General features: G+C 46.5%; 1 protein-coding gene and 1 non-coding gene across 2 annotated transcripts in view; both read left to right on the top strand.

Moving 5' to 3' along the window:
- The window catches only part of AARSD1 (alanyl-tRNA synthetase domain containing 1), a 15,360-nt gene extending 14,381 nt beyond the window's left edge, over positions 1-979 (top strand). Inside the window, exon 12 of the mRNA XM_025362695.1 lies at positions 777-979. Coding sequence (XP_025218480.1) covers positions 777-912 — 136 coding nt within the window. The 3' untranslated portion in view covers positions 913-979. The remainder of the gene's footprint in view (positions 1-776) is intronic.
- Positions 980-12,599: 11,620 nt separating this feature from the next.
- LOC112610484 lies at positions 12,600-12,727 on the top strand. The gene has a single exon (XR_003116381.1). It is a non-coding gene; the product is annotated as a small nucleolar RNA SNORA40 (small nucleolar RNA).
- The last annotated feature ends 2,646 nt before the right edge of the window (positions 12,728-15,373 follow it).

Below are 15,373 nucleotides of genomic sequence, written 5' to 3'. Positions count from 1 at the left end.
TTTTTTTTTTTTTTGAGACTGAGTCTCGCTCTGTTGTCCAGGCTGGAGTGCTGTGGCCGGATCTCAGCTCACTGCAAGCTCCGCCTCCCGGGTTCACGCCATTCTCCTGCCTCAGTCTCCCGAGTAGCTGGGACTACAGGCGCCCACCACCTCGCCCGGCTAGTTTTTTGTATTTTTTAGTAGAGACGGGGTTTCACCGGATTAGCCAGGATGGTCTCAATCTCCTGACCTTGTGATCCGCCCATCTCGGCCTCCCAAAGTGCTGGGATTACAGGATTGAGCCACCGCGCCCGGCCATGTGCAAGTGTTTTTTTTTTTTTTTGTTTTGTTTTTTTTTTTGTTTTGTTTTTTTGAGGCGGAGTCTCCCTCTGTCGCCCAGGCTGGAGTGCAGTGGCCGGATCTCAGCTCACTGCAAGCTCCGCCTCCCGGGTTTACGCCATTCTCCAGCCTCAGCCTCCCGAGTAGCTGGGACTACAGGCGCCTGCCACCTCGCCCGGCTAGATTTTTGTATTTTTTAGTAGAGACGGGGTTTCACCGTGTTAGCCAGGATGGTCTTGATCTCCTGACCTTGTGATCCGCCCATCTCGGCCTCCCAAAGTGCTGGGATTACAGGCTTGAGCCACCGCGCCCGGCCTAAGTGTTTTTAAGAAACATTCCTAGAAGTCATCTACTCTTCTTATCCCTCCCCCAGTCCCTGGAAAAAGACTCAGAGCTGCCCTTTTTTGTGTGTGTGACTTTTCCCTCAAAGTCTCCCTGACTATACCTCTGTTCCCCAGGGTGGCTGAGGTCCTGGAAGGCAAAGGAGCAGGGAAGAAAGGCCGTTTTCAGGGCAAGGCCACCAAGATGAGCCGGCGGACAGAGGTGCAGGCACTTCTCCAGGACTACATCACCACGCAGAGTACTAAGGAGTGAGGGCTTAGGGTACTCACCTCCTGTTTCCACAGGCATCTTTTGGTCAATAAAATAGTTTGACTCAGAATGGTTGTGATACCACTTGTATTTATGACTAATTCATACCGTATACTCCAGTGTGCTTTCCTGGTTACTTTCTGTTTGTAAATAGATAATTTTCTAATTTAGTTCCTGCACTGTAATGTCTGGAAGGTGGTGGAATAATTTATACCAAACCTTGTGCTTTTGCACTCAGTCGGATAAGAACATCTGATCAGCTGAATCCACTGCTCCTGTATTTTTGTTATAATCCACAAAGATACATGGCTTTTTCCCGCCCCCCCCCCCCCCGCCCCGCCCCCTGAGAAGGACTCTTGCTCTGTTGCCCAAGCTGGATATAGTGGTGTGATCTCAGCTCACTGCAACCTCCGCCTCCCGGGTTCAAGGGATTTTCCTGCCTCAGCCTCCAGAGTAGCCAGGATTACAGGTATGTGCCATCATGCCTGGCTAATTTTTTTTTGTTTCGTTTTTGTTTTTGTTTTTGTTTGAGATGGAATCTTGCTCTGTCACCAGTCTGGAGTGTGGTGGCGTGATCTCGGCTTACTGCAACCTCCACCTCCCGGGTTCGAGCGATTCTCCTGCCTCAGCCTCCCGAGTAGCTGGGGCTACAGGCTCGCACCACCATGCCCAACTAATTTTTGTATTTTTAGTAGAGATGGGGTTTCACTGTGTTGGCCAGGATGGTCTCCACCTCTTGACCTTGTGATCCGCCCACTTCGGCCTCCCAAAGTGCTAGGATTACAGGCATAAGCCACTGTGCCCGGCTGGCTTCTTAGTTTTCTTTCCATTTCTGTTGTCTACTTCAATCACAGTATCATTGTGGAATGTTGACAGCATTGTCACCTTCTTGGGGTCAGTGCTACAGCTGCAAGTGACACTGGCAAGTATTCTCAGGGCAAACAGGAAAAGGGTTAAAGTAAGAGATTAAGAGGGACGTGTAATGATGAAATATATAACAGTTCTAAATTTGTGTGCATCTAATAACAGTCTCAAAATACATAAAGCAGACATCGACAGATCTCAAAGAAATAGACAAATCTGTAATCAATGGAAGACTTAAGCTCATCTTTCATCAGCAGTAGAGCAAATGGAAACATAATATGTTTAGGAGCACAGGCTTTGAAGTTTCACAGACCTGGGTAGAAATACTGGATTTGCACATCTAGGAAAGGTGATAAAACAAAGATCCAGTTACAACTTTAGCTAGAACAAAGATGGTTAAGGCCTAGACAGTCAGGATGAAATAACAGAGGAGAAATACAAAAACTGACACCCAGGGGAGATAACCTGTGGCTCTGGCTGTGTTCAGCTATTTATTCTTCCAACTCTGAAAGGAACTTTTTTTTTTTTTGAGACAGTCTTGTTCTGTCACATAGGCTGGAGTGCAGTGGCATGATTTTGGCTCACTGCAACCTCTGCTTCTTGGGTTCAAGCAATTCTTGTGCCTCAGCCACCCAAGTAGTTGGGATTACAGGTGTGTACCACCAAAAGTTTCCTTCAGTCCTGCCATTGAGTTACCCAATTTCTTTCTCCAGAATCAATCACTTAATTTTTTTTTTTTTTTTTTGAGACGGAGTCTCGTGCTGTGTCACCCAGGCTGGAGTGCAGTGGCGCGATCTCGGCTCACTGCAAGGTCCGCCTCCCAGGTTCACGCCATTCTCCTGCCTCAGCCTCCCAAGTAGCTGGGACTACAGGCGCCCGCCACCACGCCCGGCTAGTTTTTTTTGTATTTTTAGTAGAGACGGGGTTTCACCATGTTAGCCAGGATGGTCTCGATCTCCTGACCTCGTGATCCACCCGCCTCGGCCTCCCAAAGTGCTGGGATTACAGGCTTGAGCCACCGCGCCCGGCCTAATTTTTTTTTTTTTAAGACAGAGTTTCGCTCTTGTTGCCCAGGCTGGAGTGCAATGGCGTGGTCTTGACTCACCACAACCTCCACCTCCCGAGTTCAAGTGATTCTCCTGCCTCAGCCTCCTGAGTAGCTGGGATTACAGGCATGTGCCACCATGCCCAGCTAATTTTGTATTTTTAGTAGAGGTGGGGTTTCACCATGTTGGCCAGGCTGGTCTCAAACTCCTGACCTCAGGTGATCCGCCAGCCTCAGCCTCCCAAAGTGCTGTGATTACAGGCATGAGCCACAGTGCCTGGCCTTTTTTTTTTTTTGAGGCATAGTCTCACTCTTGCCCAGGCTGGAGTGCAGTGGCACAATCATGGCTGTCTCAACTTCCCCGGGAACAGGTGATCCTCCCATCTCAGCCCTCTGAGTAGCTGGGACTAGAGTTGCACACCACCACACCTGGCTAATTTTTTGTATTTTTTTCTAGAGACAGTGCTTTGCCATGTTGCCCACACTAGTCTTGAACTCCTGGGTTCTAGCAATTTGTCCACCTTGGCCTCCCACTGTTGGGATTACAGGCGTGAGCCACCATGCCCAGCCTGTTATCAATTTCTCATATATCCCTCTGGTAGTATTTTAAAAAATAAATGTATATAAATCTTCCCTCTTTTGAAACATAAATGGTAGCACACTGTGTACTCTTCTGCATCATGCTTTTCTCAGAGTGCCATGTTTTAGATAAAACTATAGTGTAAGACTCATGCTATACAAAATGGGTCCATTAGTGGGAGAAAGGGAAATATTTGCTTCACAGATGCTTCCTTACTTTTGTAGGACTCAGGCAGGATTCTCTTGAACAGAGACCCATGTGAATTTGTCTCTGTGTGTGAGATCTCTGTCCCTTTCTGTGTTTGTTTCTTTAGGGTGTGCCTTAGTCTGATCTGACTGCTATAATAAAATAACAAAATCTAGGTAGCTTATAAACAACAAAAATGTATTTCTCACAGTTGTGGAGGCTGGGAAGCTGGCAAATTCGGTGTCTGGTGTGAAGATTCAAATACTGGTTCAGGGATAACCATCTTTTTGCTGTGTCCTCACATGGTACAAAGGGTAAGGGGTCTTTCTTGGACCTTTTTTTTTTTTTTTTTTGAGACAGAGATGGAGTTTTACTCTTGTTGCCCAGGCTAGAGTGCAATGGCACAATCTCGGCTCACTGCAACCTCTGCCTCCCAGGTTCAAGTGATTCTCCTGCCCCAGCCTCCCGAGTAGCTGGGATTATGGGTGCCTGTCACCCCACCCAGCTAATTTTTTGTATTTTTAGTAGAGATGGGGTTTCACCATGTTGGCCAGGCTGGTCTCGAACTCCTGACCTCAGGTGATCCGCCCGCCTCAGCCTCCCAAAGTGCTGGGATTACAGGCATGAGCCACTGCGCCCAGCCCTCTTGGGCCTCTTTTATTTTTATTATTTATTTATTTATTTATTTTTTTTTGAGACGGAGTCTCACTGTGTCTCCCAGGCTGGAGTGCAGTGGCGTGATCTCGGCTCACTGCAAGCTCCGCCCCCCGGGTTCACGCCATTCTCCCGCCTCAGCCTCCCAAGTAGCTGGGACTACAGGCGCCCGCTACCACGCCCGGCTAGTTTTTTGTATTTTTAGTAGAGACGGGGTTTCACCATGTTAGCCAGGATAGTCGGGCCTCTTTTATAATGCACTAATTTCATTCATGAAGGCTCTGTTCCTGTGACCTAATCACCTCCCAAAGGGCCCACCTCCTAATGTCACTTAGGGGGTTAGGATTTCAACATGAATTTTTAGGCATACACAAACATTCAGAACACAGCAGGTGCAACAAAAAGAACAGTGACCTGGGAGGCCACTCTTACTCACCACCACTCAGGTGGGTTCTAGTCACTTAGACCTAGAACGACCATATAATTTTAATATCCAAAGTTAGGCAAACCTCATGCCAGAACAATAGTCATAAACTCAGACTGCGTTAAGGTAGCCTGGATGTCTGGTCTCCCTGCTGACACTCCCTGAGCTTCAGTTTCTTGACCTGAAAATGGGGACATGAACTGGGTGTCCTAAGAAGGAAGAAACCTTGTGAAATAAGAAAAGGCATAAACACCTGAGCAAATTATGTGAAAATGGTAATTGGTTGTATAAAGAAAATAAAGCAGCAGTTTTTGAACTGGTGATGTCATTCTTTCCTGTCACTGGGGCCCTAATCCAATGCCCCAGGGAGAAGGGGAGAAGCCGAGTATGTTCAGGGGAAGGGGTGGATTGTCTTTTATGAGGTTCACCAGGAAATAAAATGAGTTCATTTATTGGAGTAATCGAGTTTTAGGCACACACACAGAGATTATATATTCTGGAATATTGCTATAACCCATTTTATGGCACAGAAATAGTAAGGGGGACTCCTGGGCTTCTAAGGAAATTTTTTTAAGCACATACCCATAAATTGCTGAAGACAGCTGCTGTAGCTTCCACCAGTGTGACACATGTAGGTACTGGAACGGATGTTAGTATGAAAGATGAAAGGTATCAGGTGAAAGAAACCCAGAGCAGTAGACAGACTGAATTCAGGGCCTGTAATCCCAGCATTTTGGGAGGCTGAGTCCGGTGGATCACCTGAAGTTGGGAGTTCGAGACCAGCCTGACCAACATGGAGAAACTCGCCTCTATTAAAAATATAAAAGGGGAAATCCCAGCTACTCTGGAGGCTGAGGCAGGAGAATTGCTTGAACCCGGGAGGCAGAGGTTGCAGTGAGCCAAGATCACACCATTGCACTCCATCCAGCCTAGGCAACAAGAGCGAAGCTCCGTCTCAAAAAAAAAAAAAGCCAAAAACCAACAACAACAACAACAACAACAAAACACAGACTGAATTCAGGAAGGCATTGTGCCAGTGTCCTGTGCTCCACCCTGCCTTGGAGTCCTGAGTGGAAACCAGTGAGTCGGCCAAGCTATGCTAGAACGCCAGGTCTTTTCCTAAATAAGAACTTAAATAAACTCCAGGGCCCCACCTGGTACCAACGGGAAAACAGACAGTGTTTGCCCTAATGAAAAAAATCTTTTACAGAAAGCGTCTGTGTCTCCCATTCCTTTCCTGAATTTGATCCAAACTATGACTAAAGTGTTCTCAACGGAGGGCAAGCAGGGATGTTTGGGAACGAGTGATGGAGGAATTTCCTTCTTTCTCTAGAAAGGTCTGTATCTTCTGTGCAAAATACTACAGGCAGAGTGCCAGGCTCCAAACTAAGGAACAAGCAGGACTTAGTTAACTGACCTGGAGTTGTGTCTGGAGCAAAAGAGGCTCTCACAGGGACAGCTTTCTCTCTCGCTGAACGATAAACTCCCTGCAGAAGTGACCTGTGGCAGAGGCCTGTTAGTAAATATCCCTGTTTATTTTAAAACACCAACCTCAAAGCCAGGAGTTTGGAAGAGAGAGAGGGGTTGAGGAGTTGTTGGTCAAAGGATACACACTATTAGGAGGAATACGTTTTTTGATTTTTTTTTTTTTTTGTCTGCTTATGGGCTTGTTTGCTTTTTTTTGAGACAAGGTCTTACTCTGTTTCCTGGGCTGGAGTGCAGTGGAAATCTTATTTCATTGCAGCCTTGACTTTCCTGGGCTCAAGCGATCCTCCCACTTCAGCCTCCTGAGTAACTGGGACTACAGGTGCACACCACCACACCTTGCTACTTTTTTTCTACTTTTATGGAGATAGGGTCTTGCCATGTTGCCCAGGCTGCTCTTGAATTCTTGAGCTCAAGTGATCTTCCTGCCTTGGCCTCCTGAAGTTCTCGGATTACAGGCCTGAGCCACCTTGGTTGGCCAAGATAGGAGAAATAAATTTAAGATAACTGTAGTACTACACAATGACTATAGGTGTTTAATAACAATGTATTGGCCGGGCGCGGTGGCTCAAGCCTGTAATCCCAGCACTTTGGGAGGCCGAGACGGGCGGATCACGAGGTCAGGAGATCAAGACCATCCTGGCTAACACGGTGAAACCCCGTCTCTACTAAAAAATACAAAAAACTAGCCGGGCCAGGTGGCGGGCGCCTGTAGTCCCAGCTACTCGGGAGGCTGAGGCAGGAGAATGGCGTGAACCCGGGAGGCGGAGCTTGCAGTAAGCTGAGATCCGGCCACAGCACTCCAGCCTGGGTGACAGAGCCAGACTCCGTCTCAAAAAAAAAAATATATATATATATATATATATATTAGGCCAGGCATGGTGGCTCATGCCTATAATCCCAGCACTTTGAGAGGCTGAGGCGGGCGGATCACTTGAGGTCAGGAGTTCACGACCAACCTAGTCAACATGGTGAAACCCCATCTCTACTAAAAATACAAAAGTTAGCTGAGTGTGGTGGCACACACCTGTAGTCCCAGCTACTCGGGAGGCTGAGGCAGGAGAATCACTTGAACCCAGGAAGCAGAGGTTGTTGAGCCGAGATTGCTCCACTGCCCTCTAGCCTGGGCGACAGAGCAAGACTCAATCTCAAAAAACAAAACCACCAAAAACTAATGTATTGCATTCTTGAAAACTGCAAAGACAGTAGTGTTTTCTTTTTTCGTTGTTGTTGTTGTTGTTGTTGTTGTTGTTGTTTTTGAGATGGAGTTTTGCTCTTGTCGCCCAGGCTGGGGTGCAGTGGTGTGATCTCAGCTCTTGGCAACTTCCTTCTCCTGGGTTCAAGCAATTCTCCTGCCTCAGCCTCCCAAGTAGTTGGGATCACAGTCACCCACCACCACGCCCAGCTAATTTTTGTATTTTTAGTAAAGACAGGGTTTCACCATGTTCACCAGACTGGTCTCGAACTCCCGACTTCAGGTGATCCACCCGCCTCAGCCTCCCAAAGTGTTGGGATTACATGCGTGAGCCACCACTCCCGCCCTAAGAGAGTAGATTTTAAGTGTTCTCACCACAATAAATGATAGGCATGTGAGGTAATGCATATGTTAATTAGCTAGATTGAGCCATCCCACAATATATACATATTTCAGAACTTCATGTACATGATAAATATATACAATTTTTTTTTTGTTTTGAGACATAGTCTCACTCTGTTGCCCAGGCTGGAGTGCAGTGGTGTGATCTCGGCTCACTGCAGCCTCCGCATCCCTTCAAGCAATTCTCCTGCCTCAGCCTATTGAGTAGATGGGATTACAGGCGCCCGCCACCACGCCCAGCTAATTTTTGTATTTTTAGTAGAGACGGGGTTTCCGCATGATGGCCAGGCTGGTCTTGAACTCCTGACCTCAGGTGATCCGCCCACCTTGGCCTCCCAAAGTGCTGGGATTACAGGCATGAGCCATCGTGCCTGGCCTACAATTTTATATGTATCAATTAAAATTAATCAATTATTTAAAAGGCCAAGTGTTTAAGAAAAGAAGGGAGGAATCAACATTTTCTTCTGTGAAAATTCAAGTTCTCCCTTTCATAATACATAACTTGTGTTGACTTGTGCATATGATACATAATCACAGAATTCATTTGTTTATATGACAGATGTTTATTGAGAGTGTAGTGTGTGCCAAGCATTGTACCCAGCACTAGGGCCACAATGGTGAGTAATCCGGCCGTGGTCCCTGTTACGGCATTTACAGCTGTGGAGAAGGAAGATAAGAAAGAAACAATCAAATACATGTAAAATTATAAATTCTGTTGAATCTGAGAGGAAGAGAGCAGGTAAACTAATAGAGAATAATGGGAGGAAGAGGGTAGGAGAGGGTAGTGGTGGTGTCAAAGGAAACTGGGGGAGGATTTAAGTTTTCTCACAATTTCCAGCATCCAGGCCATCTGAAATAAAGCCAACATAGTTTAATAGACAACACAGTTTTTGTTTTTGTTTTTTGAGATGGACTCTCGCTCTTTCACCCAACCTGGAGTGAAGCGGCACGATCTCAGCTCACTGCAACCTCTGCCTCCCGGGTTCAGTGATTCTCCTGGCTCAGCCTCCCAAGTAGCTAGGACTACAGGTGCGCGCCACCACACCCAGCTGATTTTTTTGTATTTTTAGTAGAGACAGGGTTTCACTGTGTTAGCCAGGATGGTCGCAGTCTCCTGACCTCGGGATCCACCTGCCTCGGCCTCCCAAAGTGCTGGGATTACAGGCGTGAGCCACTGCACTCGGCCGACAACACAGTTTTTAGGCAAGTGTGAGACAAAGTAGCAAACGTAAGCCACCTTGGCCCATTTCTGCTTGCCAGCATAATTTTCCAAAGCTTCTAACTCTGTGGAGACCTGCAGCTCTCCAGAAAGATGCTTTGAAGACAACAAAACAGAACACACAGCCCCCACGTCTCTTGTCCTCTTGCCTGAGTCACTGCATTCCTTAAAAGATGAATGACCCCCAGCCTGGGCAACATGGTGAAACCTCGTCCCTACAAAAAAAATACAATTAGCTGGGTGTGATGGTGTGCACCTGTAGTCTCAGTCTCAGTTATTTGGAAGGCTGAGGTGGGAGGATCACCTGAATCTGGGAGGTTGAGGCTGCAGTGAGCCATGATTGTGCTACTGCATGCCAGCCTGGGTGATGGAGTGAGACCCTGTCTCAAAAAAAAAAAAAAAAAAAAAGAATGGCCTTAATCCCTGACTTCTCCTACACATAAAATGACATCTGACGGGGTTAGTGATGATACCTCTGTGATCCAGGACCAGATGTACTCTGACACACAAACCTTGCTGTGATTCTACTTTCATGTAATTCTGAGCAAGTCTGATGGGATTTTGCATATACAGAACCTCCACCCCTGTATATAAGCAGGGGTCTGAAACACTGGGCCAGAGCCTGCTCCTAGGCTAGAGGCCTCAATCTATAGTCCTTAGTAAGACTTCTGAATAAAGTTAACTTTAATTCTTTAAAACCTTGATATTTTTCTTTACTTGACAGAAGTCTGCTGGTTTCCCTTCCAATCACATGGCCATGCCTAAGCATCCCTCTTTTTTTTTTGAGACAGGGTATCCCTGTGTCACCCAGGCTGGAGTACAGTGTACAGTGGTGTGATCGTGGCTCACTACAGCCTTGACTTCCTGGGCTCAAGCAATTCTCCCACCTCAGCTGCCTGAGTAGTTGGGACTACAGGCATATGCCACCATATTTGCCTAATTTTTAAAATTTTTGTAGAGACAGGGGTCTCACTATGTTGCCTAAGCTGGTCTAGAACTGTGTTCAAGTAATCCTCCTGCTTCAGTCTCCCAAAGTGCTGAGATTATGGCCGGGTGTAGTGGTTCACACCTGTAATCCCAGCACTTTGGAAGGCTGAGGCAGGAGGATCGCTTGAGGTCAGGAGTTCAAGACCAGCCTGGCCAACATAGTGAAACCCCGTTTCTACTAAAAATACAAAAATTAGCTGGGCAAGGTGGTGTGCACCTGTAGTCCCAGCTACTCGAGAGGATGAGGCAGGAGAATCGTTTGAACCTGGGAGGTGGAGGTTGCAGTGAGCCAAGATAATGCCATTGCACTCCAGCCTGGGTGACAGAGTGAGACTCCATCTCAAACAAACAAACCCAAAGTGCTGAGATTACAGGCATGAGCCACTGCACCCGGCCTTCAGCCTTTTCTCTTTTTTTTTTTTTTTTGAGACTGAGTCTGGCTCTGTCGCCCAGGCTGGAGTGCGGTGGCCGGATCTCAGCTCACTGCAAGCTCCGCCTCCCGGGTTCACGCCATTCTCCTGCCTCAGCCTCCCAAGTAGCTGGGACCACAGGCGCCCGCCACTTCGCCCGGCTAGTTTTTTGTATTTTTTAGTAGAGACGGGGTTTCACTGTGTTAGCCAGGATGGTCTTGATCTCCTGACCTCGTGATCCGCCCGTCTCGGCCTCCCAAAGTGCTGGGATTACAGGCTTGAGCCACCGCGCCCGGCCTTTTTTTTTTTTTTTTTTGAGACAGAGTCTTGCTCTGTTGCCCAGGCTGGAGTGCAGTGATGCCATCTCGGCTCACCGCAACTTCCGCCTCCCGGGTTCAAGCAATTCTCCTGCCTCAGCCCCCTGAGTAGTTGGGACTACAGGTGTGCACCACCACGCCCGGCTAACTTTTGTATTTTTAGTAGAGATGGGGTTTCACTATGTTGGCCAGGCTGGAATCGAACTCCTGACCTCGTGATCTGCCTGCCTTGGCCTCCCAAAGTGCTGAGATTGCAGGCGTGAGTCACTGCGCCCATCCTAGCCTTTCTTTATAGAAATTCTAGAGCTGTGAATTGTCTGCCAGTCACAGAAGATGACCATTGTCTTGGGGTTACTGGATTCATCAATGAACGATACATATGTTGGGCACCTTTTATGTGGCAGTTACAAGGAAGCAAAGAATAAGACTGACATGAAACTTGCTTGTGTCACTTTACACTCCAGGAGCCTCTTCCACCACTGCTAAACCATTTCTTCTGACCCCATGAGGCCAACTTTTCTTCCCCTTAGCAGAAAGTAAACCCTTTGTTAGACGTCAGCAGAAGATGGTGACCAAGGCATAACAGCCTGAAAGAGACCTCATGAAGACAAACAAGAAGATATTATTGATAAAATCTCTGTCAAGGCCAGGCGCAGTGGCTCACGCCTGTAAGATCCCCTGAGGTCAGGAGTTCAAGACTAGCCTGGTAAACATGGCGAAACCTCGTCTCTACTAAAAATACAAAATTTAGCTGGTGTGGTGGCGGGCGCCTATAATCTCAGCTACCTGGGAGGCTGAGGCTGAAGAATCACTTGAACCCAGGAGTCGGAGGTTGCAGTGAGCCAAGATCATGCCACTGCACTCCTACTCTTGGGCAACAAGAGCGAAGCTCCATCTTGAAACGAAACGAAACAAAACAAAATAAAACAAAACACCTCTGTCGGTTGCAATTCTAAATAGTGAAAAGCCAACTTCAAACCACTATATAATTTTTATTATTGTTCAGCATCATTTAATTATTGGTTGGCATTAAACCAACACTTATATAGTCCTCCCAGGCGTTGTTGTGAGCACATTACAAAAATTACTCATTTAATCGTCATAACAACTCCCATGAAATAGGTCTTTTTTAATTTTTTTTTTTTTGAGACGGAGTCTCGCTCTGTCGCCCAGGCTGGAGTGCAGTGGCGCGATCTCGGCTCACTGCAAGCTCCGCCTCCCGGGCTTACGCCATTCTCCTGCCTCAGCCTCCCGAGTAGCTGGGACCACAGGCGCCCGCCACCTCACCCGGCTAGTTTTTTGTATTTTTTTAGTAGAGACGGGGTTTCACCGTGTTCGCCAGGATGGTCTCGATCTCCTGACCTCGTGATCCGCCCGTCTCAGCCTCCCAAAGTGCTGGGATTACAGGCTTGAGCCACCGCGCCCGGCCCAGGTCTTTTTTTATTTTTATGTTTATTTTTATTTTTTGAGACAGAGTCTTACTCTGTCGCCGAGGCTGGAGTGCTGTGGTGCGATCTCGGCTCACTGCAAGCTCCACCTCCCAGGTTCACGTCATTCTCCTGCCTCAGCCTCCCAAGTAGCTGGGTCTACAGGCGCTCGCCACCATGCCCGGCTAATTTTTTGTTTTTTAGTAGAGACAAGGTTTCACCGTGTTAGCCAGGATGGTCTCAATCTCCTGACCTCATGATCCACCCTCCTCGGCCTCCCAAAGAGATGGGATTACAGGCGTGAGCCACTGCACCCGGCCGAAATAGGTCTTAATGTCATCCCCATTTCACAACTGAGGATACTGAGACACCAAGAGAAGGAGTTTGCCTAAAGTCACTCAGTAAATGGAAGGGCACATCTTTGAACTAGGAACCTGGCTCCCGAGTCCACTCACCTAACCCCTGTGCGCCGTGGCCTCTCAGTAGTATGTCTCACGTACTTAAATATGTTTTTGTTTAACTTGTGGACAAAGACTTATGGATAGGTGCAAAAAATAAATCCTCTTTTGCAACCTAGAACTCATTGTTCAGTATGAGTTTTGATATATATAAGAAGGGATATTTTGATACCTGAGACAGTTAATTTATGGGAGTATTGATAGCCATAAAGTTTGGTTCCAGGCCAGGCACAGTGGCTCATGCCTGCAATCCCCACACTAGGTGGGAGTGTTGCTTTAAGCCAGGCGTTCAAGACCAGCCTGGGCAAGAAAGTAACACCTCATCTCCATAAAAATTTGAAAATTAGCTGGGTATCATGGCCTGTGCCTGTGGTTGCAGCTACTCAGGAAGCGGAGGCTAGGGGAAGAGGATTGAGCCCAGGAGTTGGAGGGTGCACTGACCTTTGATGGCACCACTGCACTCCAGCCTGGGTAACAAAGACAGAACCTGTCTCTTAATAATAATAATAATAAAGGTTGATTCTAGGACTGTAGAATAGATAGTTAAACAGCATGGGATATGAGCGAAATCCTCAGCTGTATTAATTTTGTATTCCAATTGCATGTTGACTTGATACATAAAATGGCTTTTTGTTTGAAAGGCTTTTATCTTGAGAACATGATGTCTGGAGTTAAAGGTATTGGCATATTCCACACATCTGTACTATTCTTGAGTGCGATCGCTTAGGAATGAATATGATTTGAACTCATTCATGTTTAGAGAGGGTGTCAAACTGAGAACCAGGCAGATCCACCTACACTAAAAATGACCTTAAATGGGTTGAAGAAATTAGATCCTGTGGCCAGGCACGGTGGCTCACGCCTGTAATCCCAGCACTTTGGGAGGCCAAGTTAGGCGGATCATGAAGTCAAGAGATCAAGACCATCCTGGCCAACATGTTGAAACCCCTTCTCTACTAAAAACACAAAAATTAGCTGGGTGTGGTGGGGCACGCCTGTAATCCCAGCTACTCGGGAAGCTGAGGCAGGAGAATCATTTGAACTCGGGAGGGGGAGGTTGCAATGAGCCAAGATCATGCCACTGCACTCCAGCCTAGCAATAGAGCGAGACTCCATTAAAAAAAAAGAAAAGAAATTAGATCCCAAAGATGGTGAATTTTGAAGTCTTCTTCGGTATATCCATATGAAAAGGAGATGACAGAAGCAAAATAAAAGAATTATGGGCTGACAGGACAACTGGATTAAAATAAGCATCCGTTTCACTAAAAAGGGCTAACTTGAAGATAAATATTTTGACTCCAGTTCTTTAGAGGATCTAAAGTGACCTTGATGGACAGTGGAAGAAATCACAACACAAATGGAATTCCCTAAATAAAAATTGATTGACTTAAAAAAAAGAGCACACAAATGATTCATGACTGATAGCTGTTCTATTTTATAACGGCTAGATCTCTCAGGGTTAAATAAGTAATTTTAGGACTTGGGGCATTTAAGGATATTGAGGCTGTCTTGTGCTTTTGGTAAGGAAAAATAACCAAATAAGCAAGTTATAAATAGAAGTAAAAACTTCTATTGTAATGTTACCATGTAGTCTCTAATTTTACCTCTGTTCAGGCAGGTAGGCGTATTAAAATGCTGGAACTGAAAAGCTGGAGGTTTATTCTTTATGGGGTCTGAAAGCTATGCCCCAGTCCCCTACATATAATGCTAAGCCTGTTCGTCTCCCCCATTTTGTTACTCAGGGCTCGATCTCAATGGAGACACTGTTACATGAGTTTCACTAACACTGCTAGAAAGTGTGTTTTTCCTGTTTTTGGAACCTCGGTGTGGGTGAACTGGGCATTTCCACTTGGCTTGGAAAAGGCTGAAAATCTGCCTTGGTGAAAAAGTTTAGCTGCATAATTTTTCTTTGTTTTATCATTGCCTCCTGTCACCAGCAAAATTAACCCATCCTGAAGTTTTGCATGAAAACAGTTTTTAAATAATCAATTAAGAACATTAAACATTTCTTTTTTGACATGAGGTTTTGCTCTGTTACCCAGGCTAGAGTGCAGTGGCACAACATAGGTCACTGTAACCTTGAACTCCCACGCTCAGTCTATCCTCCTGCCTCAGCCCCCGGAGTAGCTGAAATTATAGGCTCACATCACTATGTCCAGCTAATTTAAAAAGTTTTTTTGTGGGATGAGGTCTCTCTCTGTTGCCCAGGCTGGCCTCAAACTCCTGGGTTCAAGTGATCCTCTCACCTCAGTTTCTCGAGTAGCCAGGACTGTAACTGGGCACCAACACACCTGGCTCTTTATTTACTTATTTAGAGGTAATAAAACAATTTTGAATTTCTTCTGCTCATGTAATTTTCTTCCTGCCCCAGACCAGAATCTTTTAGCAGTCCCAGTCTCAAAACCCAGGCACCATCCTTTGCAATTTAACAGCAGAGGGTGCTGTGAGCCTGTGGCTGCCAAGGCCTCCGCCAGAAGAAAAAGATGAAAGAGGCCCTCATTCAGCCAGCCTGGAAGTAGGCTTCTGGTTGTTCTGTTCCCATGTGGCTTCAGATGACTTGCCCATGCGATGTGGAGTATGGCGTTTCCCAAAACACAAGCAGGAAATCAAGGGACAAGCTGTGGCCTTCTGGAAATGATCATCTCTATTTTTGACGAGTTTCAGTTCTTCTCCAATTAAATTGATGCTTGATATTTTGTGCATTTAACTCCATCATTCTAGCCAAACTGGAGATTTATCTCTCTTTTTTTTTTCTGAGACAGAGTCTTGCTCTGTTGCCTAGCCTGGAGTGCAGTGGCGCGATCTCGGTTC

The sequence above is a fragment of the Theropithecus gelada genome, chromosome 16 (genome assembly GCF_003255815.1).
Source record: "Theropithecus gelada isolate Dixy chromosome 16, Tgel_1.0, whole genome shotgun sequence".
NCBI lineage: Eukaryota > Metazoa > Chordata > Mammalia > Primates > Cercopithecidae > Theropithecus > Theropithecus gelada.
The sequence above is the reverse complement of the archived record's forward strand: the minus strand, read 5'-3'. Positions and strand labels throughout refer to the sequence as shown.